Here is a 14,089-nt window from a genome sequence, read left to right as displayed (position 1 = left end):
AGGAATTTCTTCCAACATTTCCTGCTGCCAATCCTGTTAATTCTCATATGCAAGCCCATCTAATCTTGGGAGCCGTCCAATTCAAGATCGAGTCTGATAAGGGGATGTACTTCCCAGACCAATGACTGATTCTCCCAGGCTCCAGTGAAAGAAGAAATGCAAAATTTTAAAATACATGAGCGTTCCTCAAATATTTATTTTGTTGTGAGTTCTTCTGTGGCCTAGAAAACTGCTGTGTTTTATGTCATAACTTACACATGATGAGCAAAGTCAGATATTTCTTTTTCCCAGCACATGGGCAGGGAATAAAATCTCGGTGCTGGAATCGAACGTTGCATTCTCCAGGCAAAGGAAATGGACATTTATTGGATGTTATGGCTGCTTTCTTCACACTAATGACATTATCATAGCTCTTTGAATAATATAATTTGAAAATATTACTTCTGTGTTTCAGGTCATGCAAGACAAGATAATCTGCCTTCCGAAAAGAGTTCAACCTTCTCAGAATCACTCTTCCGTTTCAAATGTCTCTCAAGCAGTTGCCAGCACCACCCCGCTGCCTCCCCCTAAACCATCTCCTACCAACCCCGCCACCGTGGAAATGAAAGGACTAAAGACAGATTTGGATCTTCAGCAGTACAGTTTCATAAACCAGATGTGTTATGAGCGAGCCCTCCACTGGTATGCCAAGTATTTCCCTTACCTTGTCCTCATCCATACCCTGGTCTTCATGCTCTGCAGCAACTTTTGGTTCAAATTCCCTGGCTCCAGCTCCAAAATAGAACATTTCATCTCCATCCTGGGCAAGTGTTTTGACTCTCCATGGACCACCCGGGCTTTATCAGAAGTGTCTGGGGAGGACTCAGAAGAGAAGGACAACAGGAAGAACAACATGAGCAGGTCCAACACCATCCAGTCTGGCCCAGAAGGCAGCCTGGTCAACTCTCAGTCCCTAAAGTCAATTCCCGAGAAGTTCGTGGTTGACAAATCCACTGCAGGAGCTCTGGATAAGAAGGAAGGGGAGCAAGCAAAGGCCTTGTTTGAGAAGGTAAAGAAGTTCAGGCTGCACGTAGAAGAAGGCGATATACTGTACGCTATGTATGTTCGCCAGACTGTCCTTAAGGTCATAAAATTCCTCATCATCATTGCCTATAATAGCGCCCTGGTCTCCAAGGTTCAGTTTACGGTGGACTGTAATGTCGACATTCAGGACATGACTGGATATAAGAACTTTTCTTGTAACCACACCATGGCACACTTGTTCTCCAAACTGTCCTTCTGCTACCTGTGTTTCGTAAGTATCTACGGATTGACGTGCCTTTATACCTTATATTGGCTGTTCTACCGTTCTCTACGGGAATACTCTTTCGAGTATGTCCGGCAGGAGACTGGAATTGATGATATTCCAGACGTGAAAAATGACTTTGCTTTTATGCTTCATATGATAGATCAGTACGACCCACTGTATTCCAAGAGATTTGCGGTGTTCCTGTCGGAAGTGAGCGAGAACAAATTAAAACAGCTGAACTTAAATAACGAGTGGACTCCCGACAAACTGAGGCAGAAGCTACAGACGAACGCCCACAACCGGCTGGAACTGCCTCTGATCATGCTCTCTGGCCTTCCAGACACAGTTTTTGAGATCACGGAGTTGCAGTCTCTCAAGCTTGAAATCATCAAGAACGTGATGATACCCGCCACCATCGCGCAGCTGGACAATCTCCAGGAGCTCTCGCTGCACCAGTGCTCTGTCAAGATCCACAGCGCAGCCCTCTCTTTCCTGAAGGAAAACCTCAAGGTCTTGAGCGTCAAGTTTGATGATATGAGGGAGCTGCCCCCCTGGATGTATGGGCTCCGGAATCTGGAAGAGCTCTATCTGGTTGGCTCTCTAAGTCATGATATTTCCAGAAATGTCACTCTTGAGTCTCTGCGGGATCTCAAAAGCCTTAAAATCCTCTCAATCAAAAGCAACGTTTCCAAAATCCCCCAGGCAGTGGTGGACGTTTCCAGCCACCTCCAGAAGATGTGCATACATAACGACGGCACCAAGCTGGTGATGCTCAACAACTTAAAGAAGATGACCAATCTGACAGAGCTGGAGCTGGTCCACTGCGACCTGGAACGCATTCCCCACGCCGTGTTCAGCCTGCTGAGCCTCCAGGAACTGGACCTCAAAGAGAATAACCTGAAATCTATAGAAGAAATCGTTAGCTTCCAGCACTTGAGGAAGTTGACAGTGCTAAAACTGTGGCACAACAGCATCACCTACATCCCAGAGCATATAAAGAAACTCACCAGCCTGGAGCGCCTGGCCTTCAGCCACAACAAAATAGAGGTGCTGCCCTCCCATCTCTTCCTATGCAACAAAATCCGATACTTGGACTTGTCCTACAATGACATTCGGTTCATCCCACCGGAGGTCGGAGTCCTACAGAGTTTACAGTATTTTTCCATCACGTGTAACAAAGTGGAGAGCCTTCCAGATGAACTCTATTTCTGCAAGAAACTTAAAACCCTGAAGATTGGGAAAAACAGCCTATCGGTACTCTCACCGAAAATTGGAAACTTATTATTTCTTTCCTATTTAGACGTGAAGGGCAATCACTTTGAAATCCTCCCTCCCGAACTGGGCGACTGCCGGGCCCTGAAGCGAGCCGGGCTCGTGGTGGAGGATGCTCTGTTTGAAACTCTGCCTTCCGACGTCCGGGAGCAAATGAAAGCAGAATAACTGATTTTTTGCTTTAAAGCTTGACCGAAACGCGCTTCTACCAAATACAGTATAAATAACTAGGTAGTCTTGATGCCTTTCCTATTTTATTTTATTTTTTTCCTCTTTCACACAAAAGAAAATGTACACAAGATTAAGGAGTGTGTATTTTTTAATAAAAATTTAATTGTATTTTTTCAACATTAATATTTTAAAGTTTTATTTGTCCTGGAACCTGATGTATCTATTATTGTTTTCTACTGACAGAAACAGATGGTTCCATCTGTTTGTTTGTTTTTTGTCATTTCACTCTTATGGAAGGGAGGGAATCTTGAGTTGCATGCTTTTTGGTATTTTTGAAAGAGATATTTTGCCAATGCCATTTTTAGCTTGTTTACACCTGTACAGGGTCCTTACTTTTGTTTTCATCATGTATGCGCCAAGGAGTCTGTGCTAGTTCTTGTAATACCAGCTGCCTTCTGCATTGGCCAAGTCCTTCATCCTACAGAACACTCCTCTCTGGAGTGTAAATTCACATAAGTGCATTGTCACAGACTGTTGTTTTTAAAATTACTCTTCATCTCCAACAGAACCCTGAATTGTGTTATTTCATATACCTGACAGTCAATGTGATATTGTTAGGCTAGGATTTCATAAGTGGGTGAAAACAATGATCTTCCATGGCTGACTGATCTGAATTGGTCATTTATAATCTAACTTGCATTTCCACCAACATTTCAAAGATATCATTTTAAAAACAAAATACAGAGGCTCCCCTCCCCCCACCTTTAATATTGCTATGTAGTACTGGTGAACAACCTTAGAGAAGCTAGATTTATTTTAATTAAAATAGGTAATTAAATTAAAAATCAGAATCAGAAGCCTGGTTTTTAAGTAATTTAATTATCTTTGATATCTTGATATGTGGGTACATCAGAGAGAAAGAAAATTCACTGCTTAAGCGCTCTCTGAAAGAGCTGGTGTGCTGTACTCAAGTGCACTGGGTGCTCCGGCCAGGGTGGGGTGGCCATCTATTCAGATTTTCCCTGTTATGCAGAATAATCCACATCTATGAAATGGATCTTCCAAAATCCTGCCCTTGCTACGGATGCTAGTGATGTGAGCACAGGACATCTGCTTTTTGGCTTAAAATAAGCATCTCATCTAAAATGGTTCTGTGACTTTTTTCAAAAGGGGTGAATAAATTGCTAAGTGGATGCCACTTAGAAATCATTTTTGTCTGATGGTCAGCAGAGCTTTTATTTATCTTCGTATTTAAGCCAACGTAGTATATGCATCTTGGGCAAAATCTGCTACTGATTCTTAAGCTGTGTAGAACAGGAAAATGAAAACACTATTTGTGCCCTCAACCCGTGACCAGTATTACGGATCATAGGAATATTGTTTTATGTGATAAATTCACACTGACTGTTTTCGGAACTCTAGTCTGATCTCAGAGAGTTTTGTGACTTAACAATGAAAGAAAATAGAAAGATGATTTGGGGTTTCAAAATACTGCTTTTAAATTTTGCTCCTTGATCCTGGTGATTTTGCGCAGTGCTGCTTGGAGTCATAGACAGAGTCATATACAGAACTACTCAGCAGATACATGTACCTCAGTCACGTTTGAAATGCTATGAGATGTCGTGGAGTGAAGGATTTGGGAAAGAGATGCTTTCATTTGTTTAGTAATGAAATCATGTAATCCAGATTGCTTTATTGTTTCTGCTCTATGTCAAAGTGTTGGAACAGTGATTTTGTATAACTTATTTCCCACCTAGAATTGAAATGATATGTTTAAGGTAGTCACATGGCTATGTTTCTTATAGGAGACAATATTCAATTCCAGAATATGGTTAGGATCTTGATTATGAATAATGGGTTGTATTTAGAAACACAGCCCTCTTTGTTTTAAACAAAGAAACAAAAGACTTGGAAGATTCTCCATGGCTGATCATGACAGAAATACCCTGTTGAAAGGTAAGCTTAAATAACTACTGTTACAACACTGGGTGCACTATTTTTCTGGATAAAATTTATAGTTATTTTCTATATCACCCTTTGAAAGGGATCTATTCAGGTTAAAAATCATATTTATGCTGAAGTCTTTATCTGGTATTAATTCATGTCACAGGGGTTCATAACCAAAGTGACTAGTAGTTTTATCACTTGTAAAATTTGTTCACAATTCCAAAAGACTCTGATTTGTTTTCTTAATGATTTCACAGGCTGACCCCTAACCTAAATTCTAAATAACATCCAGTAAATCAGTATTGTTCTATGACTTTATGTTTTAACTAATAAGGAAAACTCATAGATGTTTCTATTAGATTTTATAAAAATTCAAAAGTCTCCAATTCCATCTTGAGTCTCAATTTTCTGACTCTGGCCCTTTTCAATATTACAAGTTTTTGTTCACATTTATAAGCAAAAAGTATTCAATTACATTTAGCCTTTAAATGGGAAACTCAGGTAAATGAACTGCTGACTTTTCTAAAGTCCTTTAATGGATCAACTCAGTGTAAAAGGGGTATTTACCTATTCCCTTTCTGTATTTTACAAGTGCTCTTGCTAAAAAGGAACAACTAGCTCTATTTCTCCAATCTCTGTAGGATTCATGAGAAGCTGCTTATGTAAATATAAAAGCACCACATGTACTCATATCTCCTATGGCTGCTTGAGGCCCATGATGGGTATGCTTTTGGGTCAGTTTTAATGGTTAAGTATAGAACAGGTCTCCAGTGATGGTCTGGTTGAAGCAGAGCATATAATTATACCCCAGTGGAACTCACCTAAGACCACACCTCAGAAAACTAATTATGTATGAGGTTTTTGCTTTGTTTTGTTTTTAACACAACACTTTAATATATGTGTTCTTGATACAGTGAGACAACTGTAAATTTTTCTTGTCGTTCACCCACCTTTTCCCTGCCATTACATTTCCCATGTAGCTACTGCAAAGACTTCCAGCAATTTACATGGCATCCTGTTCAGCAGCACTGTATTTTCAGAAAGGCCTGGAAAATATGCCTGCAATGAGTATTTTGTTCATTCAGAGGTGCCTCTTTATCTGCCTCTCAAGCTGTCTTCTTAGAGAGGATCTTAAACAACCTGGAATCTTTCTCGGGTTACTTGGGGTGAGGAAAGTCCAAGTTCTTGCAATATGCTGTCTTATGATTTCTGAGACAAAGAAAGAGAAGACAGATTCTTTGTGTCTCTTCTTACCATTTCCCCCAAGAGGAGTTTTGCTATTGTTTGTTTTTCTAGTTCTATTGTTTTTAAAAAGTCCATTTTTAAGTAGTTTATTCGACTCTCTAATTTCTTACCAAATCCCTGATTAAGAGTCATGCTATATTTACTTAAACAGTGAACACTCATGATCCATCTTTATGAATGAAAATGGTCAGCAGTACTTAGCAGTGAATGGATAAGATAAATTTTAATATAATTTCCACTTGTGTTCTCCCATTAATTCTGAATGTGATAATGCTAGCCAAGCAGTTCACATTTTTGGTAGGGTCTCAAGAACTCACAGTAGGTTCCTGTAGTGACCCTAAGTTAGTAAGACAAGTGAACAAAACAGCCCAGTTACGAGTGAGGGAAATGCTACCATTGATTTATCAGATTTAGTGCTCGCTTTGGCAGCACATGTACTAAAATTGATTTATCAGATTTAGGCCTCAGCGACATGCTTCTAGGACAATTTCATACCAGCCTTTCAAACTAGGTGTCCACTCTTACTGCCTCTTCCCAGAGCCATGTACTGACACAGGTAATATCCTTAAGTTCATTCTGGGGAGAGGGAAGAGTGTCCTCTGGCCCAGGGATTTTTTTTTTTTTTTTTAATCAGAAGACCCTGAAAAGGGGTACTTTGAACAACTTAACCTGTTGGCCATGTTAAGTAATGGTTCCTATGCATGGTTTTAAACGTAGGTACAGATTTGCTCTCTGCTGAATACTGTTTCCTCCCCGACCTGACTGCCTCTCCAATGAGTATTTTTACTGGAGTTGAAACTCAATGCCTTATGTGCTCACTTAGTTGTTTCTTTTTCTGCTACTTATTTTCTCTCACTGTCTGTCCAGATTGTGTCAAATGCTGGTAAAACCTCTAAGACTGTCAAGAAAATGCTTGAGAGTCGATTCATCAAAGCGCAAATTCCTGACAAAATGTCTTCATGTTATTTGGCTATGTAGCACATAGGAACAGAAAATAACGGAAATAAAGTCATTTTTGTAATTCAAAATTGAGATTCGTCCCTTATTCGATTACAGAAGTTGTGTTTATCTCTTGCATTTCTCCTGGGTTTTGCATATGCCGTTGCTAGGGCTCTCTGTACTGTGCAGGAAATAGGCAGCATGCCTTCTTTCACTTCGTGTTTAGCGAGTTTCTGCAATTGTGACTAATTATTTCCTTCCTTAATTCACTGTGCTGCTGCATCCACCTCAGGTGCCCCTGGAGTTCCATTTGAGTAATTAGTGCTTTAATATGTAGTCTGGAGTGCAGCGGCTGTGCCTTTGCCAGATCAGATTATGCAATTGCTGTCCAGCGCAGCTTTCACAAAACACTTCCACGGTAATGATTGTGGTTACTTAAAGGAATCAGGATGCTTCTGCTCAGCTAGGAAGCCTCCCCTTGTTAGCCACATACCCTTCGGGCTTATGGAAGTCCTTTTTAAGAAAACTTTATATGCCACTCACGCAGAAGAAAATAACTTTTGAAGCTAAATTGTCACTTGCCGTGTTTTCCTATAGTCACTTGTGACTCCATCATTTTACTGATAATCAACTGATAGCCTTTGGGAGAAAGACTTGAGACCAAGAAGGATTCTGAGTGTGGCAAGAGGCCCTGTGAGTGTGTGCATCAGAAACTCACACAGGATCGTGTGGCAGCTCGAGAAATTTTGGAGACATGAGCTGAGAAATGCAGTAGAATGCAGAGAGCTGGCGATTCAGGGCAACTTGCACATACAGAGAAGTCGGCCCACTGGTGCCTTCCAATGGCCCATCTTCTGGCCCTTTGATTTATGCATAATATTGAGATAAACACTGATGTTGAATAAATTGATTCAGTTATTCACTATTGTTCAGGCTAGTGAGATATAAGCATTTTTGTTTGTGTTCAGAAGTATATAAGAGGGAAGTCACTAAAGACAATTTTAGACTCTGTGAGATACTCTGACCCTATGTATTTCTGAGTATAAGTTTCAATATTATCCTAAGTATCCAAGTAAGAAAAAAACGAGAGGCTGTATTATTTTTGTGAGCAATTCTTTGAATGCAGGCTATATGTTTTAGATTTCATATTTGAACAAAGCAAGGTACAAACGTGAATATGATCAGCATACCTTAGATGAAAGTATTTGCAGAGTTTAAATATTTTGCATAAAAGACATAGTATTAGACAAAGGTGTTATTACCAAACATAAACCAAACTGGCCATTCTGATTATTTTGATTTAGGGAATCTTGTTAGAAAGTTTGTGAACAGGGCACCTGGGTATCTCAGTCGGTGACACGTCTGCCTTTGGCTCCGGTCATGATCCTGGGTGATGAGCTCAAGCTCCTCATCGAGCTCCTTGCTCAGTGGGGAGTCTGCTTCTCCCTCTCCCTCTGCCTGCAACGCCCCCTACTTGTGCTCTCTCGATTTCTCTCTCTCTGAGTCAAATGAATAAGAATCTTAAAAAAAGAAAAAGTTTCCAAACAAGTGGAAAATGGGCCTTCTCTTCATTTTTTTAATCTTTCAAGAAATTTATTTTATTTCAACTTGTTACATTTAGATATCACCATTTATTTTCTCATTTTTATTTTTTATTTTTTTATTTTTTATTATTTTAGGGGTTTTTTGTTGTTGTTGTTAAGATTTTATTTATTTATCCATGACAGACAGAGAGAGAGAGAGAGGCAGAGACACAGGCAGAGGGAGAAGCAGGCTCCATGCAGGGAGCCCCATGTGGGACTCCATCCCAGGTCTTCAGGATCAGGCCCTGGGCTGAAGGTGGCGCTAAACTGCTGAGCCACCCGGGCTGCCCTATTTTTTAGTTTTTTAAAAGATTTTATTTCTGAGAGACACAGAGAGAGAGACAGAGAGAGAGGCAGAGATAGGAGAAGCAGGCTCCATGCAAAGAGCCCAATATGGGACTTGATCCCTGGATTCTGGGATCACACCCTGAGCCGAAGGCAGATGCTCAACCTCTGAGCCACTCAGGCGTCCCAAGACATAACCCTTTAAAAAATATTTATTAGTTCAATTTTTAGTAATAGATCCAGGTAACATAGCTCTTGGGAAAAGTGACACAAAGGAGGCAGCACATACTTTTGTGTTTTATATCTCCTTTATGGTCTAAGATAAAAATAATAAACTTCCAGCAGTGATTTTAATATAAAAATCATAATATTTCTTCAATCTTAATTGCAGTGGTTCTTGGGATTCCTTTATGATTTCATATAGTCTTCGTGGAGTAATCTTGTTAAAATCATACTCTAACATTTGGACAGCCTAACTCTGTAACTGGGAGCCTTGGGGCTCTGAAGGGGCCATCAGCCCTGTCCACATTGGTTCGGGGATGGATTATTTTCCTAGGGCTTCCATAACAATCTACCACATGTGGGCTAGCTTCCACAAACAAATTTATCATCTCACAGCGCTAGGTCGAGGTGTCAGTAGGGCTTGTGGCATCCAAGGGCTGTAAGAGAAGACCTGCTCCACACCTCTCTCCTGTCTTTTGGTGGTTTGTCTGCAATCTTTGACAATCCTTGATTTACAGGTGCGTCACTCAATCTCTGCTTTCATCTTCATTTGGCATCCTCACTGTGTGTCTACCTCTGTGTTCAAACTTCCCTCTTCTTTTTTAAAAATTTTACTTATGAGAGAGAGAGAGAGAGAGAGAAAACACAAGTCACATGAATGGAGGGAGGGGCAGAGGGAGAGGGAGCCCCACATAGGGCTCAATCCCAGGATCCTGAGATCAAGACCTGAGCAGACACTTAACCAACTGAGCCACCCGGGTGGCTTCCTGTTTTTATAAGAATTCCATCATATTGGATTAGGGCCCACCCTAATAATTTAACCTTAATATGATAATCTGCAGAGATTCTATTTGCAAATAAGGCCACTTTCCCAGGTACAGGGGATTGGGACTTCATCATTCTTAGGGTGCCGGAGAGCAAGAATTCGTGTCCTCTTCAAAGTCCCTCTGGCTGGACTAAGAATCAAATTGATATGAGACAAATTAGCAGGAGAAAAATCAATTTTAATGACATACCTATGGGGAATCCACACAGACTGGAAATCCTAGAAACAGGAAAAATGAGATCTATATGTCATCCTGAACTAAGGAGAAGGGGGTGGAGGTCTGGGACTTCCAAGGGAAGAAATGCAATTCCCAGGGCAGGAAGAAGAGCAGATGTTTGGTAATTAGATGTTTGCTGGACCATGTAGATAGGTCACTCAGATAAGTGCATCTCGGCTGATAAACCTCATTCTGGGAAAGACCTCAGTTTAGATTCTTCTGTGTAGTTAAGGGAGAGGCAAAAACTTTCTCAGGGCCTCATTTGCCTTCAGCTCAAAATTATCTTCATGCCAAAGTGGCCCATCTCAGGGTGGCCTGTCCTTGGCCACTACAGGGAACACGATTCAACCCATAGCACTAGGCAAGATCCTGCTCTTTCTTAATAAGACTAATACATCCCAGGATTCTTAGAAACATAGAATTCAGAGCCCTTAAAGATTGGTTAATTCAGAGGTTTTCAAATAATGTTTCAAGAAGCTCTCTAATTGTCCAATGAAATCTCTCAGGAGGACTGGGGACTAGATAAGGCTCCTGTTTCCTATCTGTTCCAACTACTGTTGCCATGTAACAAACCCCTCCAACATTTAGTAGGTTAAAACAACCATTTTCTTATACTCCCAGATTTTGTGGATATGGAATTTGGAGGGCATAGCAAAACCAGCTTCTCTCTGCTCCACGGGGTCTGGGACCCCATTTGGGAAGACTCCACTCTGGGAGCTAGCATCACCTGGAGTCGTCTTCACTCCTACATCTGGCGATCACCTAGAACCTCGTCTGAGCCTCTCCGTACAGCCCGAGCTGCCACACCGTGTGTCAGCCTCCAGGTGACCGGAGCTCCTATGTAAACCTCGTGCCTCCCAAGAGACGATTCTAAAAGGCAGAAGGCTGCAGTATCATCTTCTATGACCTCACTTTTGTGACATCACTTCTGCCCATTGTATTGGTTGAAACTCACCCAGTTTAGAGGGGATACAGACCCCACCGTTCAATGTGAGGAGTGTCAATGTCCCCTTGGAAGAATAAGTAGACAAGGAGATCCTGTGGTGGCCTCTGTGAAAATTACAATGTGACATAAGCCACACCAGTCTCTTCAACCAGAGGCAGCACCTGGCCCTGACTACTGTTCACTAGCAACTGCAGCTAGTAAATCCAGGGCCCACAGAGGCCAAATAACGCTGGTACATTTTACAGTATCTTCCTCCGCATATCCAATGATAATTGTAGAAAACCAGAAAATCAGCAGGCTAATGTTCCCTTCACCATTTTCCTTTGTTTCTAATTTCCTTGTGCAAGATGGGAGAGCCTGGAAGAATTTGTTACAATACAACTGCCATGCAAGTCACCGTTTCATTTTATTGACTCGCATCTTAAAAATCATGAACCTAACCAGGGGCAGCTGGCTGGCTCAGTCAATAGAGCAGGTGACTCTTGGTCTGGTGGCGGCCCGAGTTTGGGCCCTGCTTGGGTTTGGGGAGGGCTTCCTAAAATAAATGTACAGCTTTAAAAGAGTTGTTTTTTAAGTCTTCAACATTTTGATAGGGTTTAAGCGAGAGGGGCTTTCACAAATTTTATTTGACTGTCCTGTGTTTCTCCCAGTGACAGCCCAAATTTCCTGCGGTGCTTGGAGACGCTCGTGTACACACACACACCCCCGGTCCATGACTTGCAGTAATCAGAGGAAAAGTCTCATCAGTGTTTGTGCTGAAAGGTGGAGAGAGCTGGACCAGCCCGTGAGCCTGGTGCCTCAGCTGCCACTCCCCTCCAGGCCTGGGAGGTGGCCGGTGCCCAGCTCCCCACCCTCCTCCTCGGCCTCCAGGGCGGCCTCCCCGGTGGCCTCCCCAGGCGGCCTCCCGGGCCTCTGGCCTCCCCTGCCTCCCGCAGGAGCAGGGCCCAGCCGACGCCCACCCCTTGCTTCTCCACAGCCTTCTCTGTTAGATCCCATCCTTTCAGCTCCAGGAGGAACACTTGGGGTTGGGAAAAGTTTTCTAGGAAACAATTACTCACAAGCAAAGGGACCAGAAAAGTCCCAGAGAAGTTCTCCAGCAGACAGTTTCAACTAATGACTCGCAGCTGAGCTGGGCAGCCTGCCCCTGGGCCCATGTGCACCAGGGCCGTGTGATGCTGCCCTAGGATCGGTGGCCTCCCTCCAGCCTACTCATCTTCAAACCATTCACTGCGGGCTCCCCTCGCTCATGTTTGCTCTTGTAAAAATCCACCAGCGTACTTAGCGCATTCGGAAAAAATAACTATTTAATGGTATGTCTCTCCTCATAAGGTTGTACCACAGAGGTTAGCTGGAGTCTGGATGTCCCTTAAGGTTCAGATGAAATGGGCTATCCACCCCCATCCCAAGCCCTTTGGAAGTCCGGTGCCCTCCCCAAACCTCCACAAATTTCCAGTGTGTTCGTGGTTTCAGGCCATTGGCTCTGAACCTCTGTTTCTATGGAATGTCTCCCATCATCACCCCACGGTCCCACGTGTTTGCTGCCTCTTCCAACCTGAAAGGTGAGTCTGCCCTGATCCTTGACTTCCCCCAACACACACACCAGGCTTTGGTGCTTTCGGAGGCTCTAGTGAAGGTCTGGGGAGAGAGCAGAGCATTCATGGGAGCCGTGCAAGCCGCGCTCCAGCCTCAGATTGGTACGAGCCCTCAGCCTGTCCACGACTTGTTCATCCACCTCCCCATCCCCCCTCCCATCCCCCCCTACATCTCTCCTCCACCCCCTTTCCCTTTCCCAAGGCGCTCTCTCTCTCTCTCTCTCTCTCTCTCTCTCTCTCTCTCTCTCTCGTCTGCTCCATCACCACCACCACCCCCAGCTCAAATTCCTCAGACCAGCACAGGACATTCTAACTTTCCCCATCTTCCATGGCCTTCTGCCATGGACCTCCTTGCTCACCTCTTCCACCCTGGCAGCTTATCAAAGATTCTCTCACCACAACTCCATAAGAGGAATGCTGGTGTCTGCTGTTAAATTGTTTGGTCGGCCTGTCTGCTGCAAGTCCTTGCTCTGGGCTGCACCTCTCTGACTGTTGCTCCGGTCTTCTTCAAAATCCCTTCCTCTCTCCTTCTCTCTGTATATGCCAAATCTCCAAGTTTCATCCTCAGCCCTTTGTTCCCCTTGGGGGGGTCCTCACAAGAACCTTTAGTGACCTCAGGACTTTCAGGGTGATGCCTGCTGCCTTTCGATAGCAGCTCCCGGATCTGCGCCCCTGGTTATCACAGCCCCCACGTCTCACCTCCAGCTGCCTTCTGGGTGTTTCCTCCTATCCTGTCGTCTCAGACTTGATGTGTGTGAGAGCAAACTCATCTAAGCACAACTATTGGCAACAGCCTCCCGAATGGTCTCTCCACAAACTGCTCGTCCCTCCCACCTCACTTTCTCCTCTTCTCTATTGCTAGGCTGGTTTTCCAAAATGTAATTCTGACCTCGCTGCCCCTTCTGCTCAAACCCTGCTCGCTGTCTTATTAACAGAGTCTATAGGTAAACCTTATCCTGCACTTCAAGGCCCATCGCAGTCTAGGTCTGACCTGCATTTCCAACACAGGCCCTGGAGTCCAAAGTGAATTCAGATCCCCACCATTCATTTACCTGATGTATAACCTTGAGTCAGTTAATGTAAACTCTCTGGTCTCTATTTATATTAAAGGAATCCATATTCAGGTCCCTCTCAGGAAGTGCTAAAATGTTATGTCTGCCCATGCTGGTACTACCTCCAACTCTGTCCTTGCTAAATTACAAATCAATTTTCATGGTTTATTACCAGTCCTGGTTCCAATCAAGGTAAAAGACAATCTGTGCTCTGGAAATCCTACCTATATCCTTAGCCATAAGTCATAGCTGTTTTCAGGGTCTCTTTGGCATGACCTGTGGTTTGATAGCAAGGGAGTGAAATGAAGTAACAATATGATCATATATACAGTCAGCCAAGTGGATGGTTAGCTATATCCTGAAGCAATTACTGGGCTATGAGGAGACATGGGTGGAGTTAGGGAAAGATGATTTGTTTCCTTTTCTCCAGAAGTTCAAATGCTGACAGGTAGTGGTAAAGCCTACAGCCAAAAATCTGGCTGCCTCACAGCATCTAGATTCCAA

General features: G+C 43.2%; 1 protein-coding gene across 3 annotated transcripts in view; it reads left to right on the top strand.

The window, feature by feature from the left end:
• Window positions 1-6,951, top strand: part of LRRC8C (leucine rich repeat containing 8 VRAC subunit C) — an 84,506-nt gene extending 77,555 nt beyond the window's left edge. For all 3 annotated transcript variants that reach the window (XM_038541439.1, XM_038541440.1, XM_038541442.1), the window contains one exon: window positions 455-6,951. In XM_038541439.1, the coding sequence (XP_038397367.1) occupies window positions 455-2,728 (2,274 nt within the window). In that variant the 3' untranslated portion in view covers window positions 2,729-6,951. The remainder of the gene's footprint in view (window positions 1-454) is intronic.
• Window positions 6,952-14,089: the final 7,138 nt, after the last annotated feature.

This window comes from Canis lupus, chromosome 6 (assembly GCF_011100685.1).
Source record: "Canis lupus familiaris isolate Mischka breed German Shepherd chromosome 6, alternate assembly UU_Cfam_GSD_1.0, whole genome shotgun sequence".
NCBI classification, from domain to species: Eukaryota; Metazoa; Chordata; class Mammalia; order Carnivora; family Canidae; genus Canis; species Canis lupus.
The sequence above is the reverse complement of the archived record's forward strand: the minus strand, read 5'-3'. Positions and strand labels throughout refer to the sequence as shown.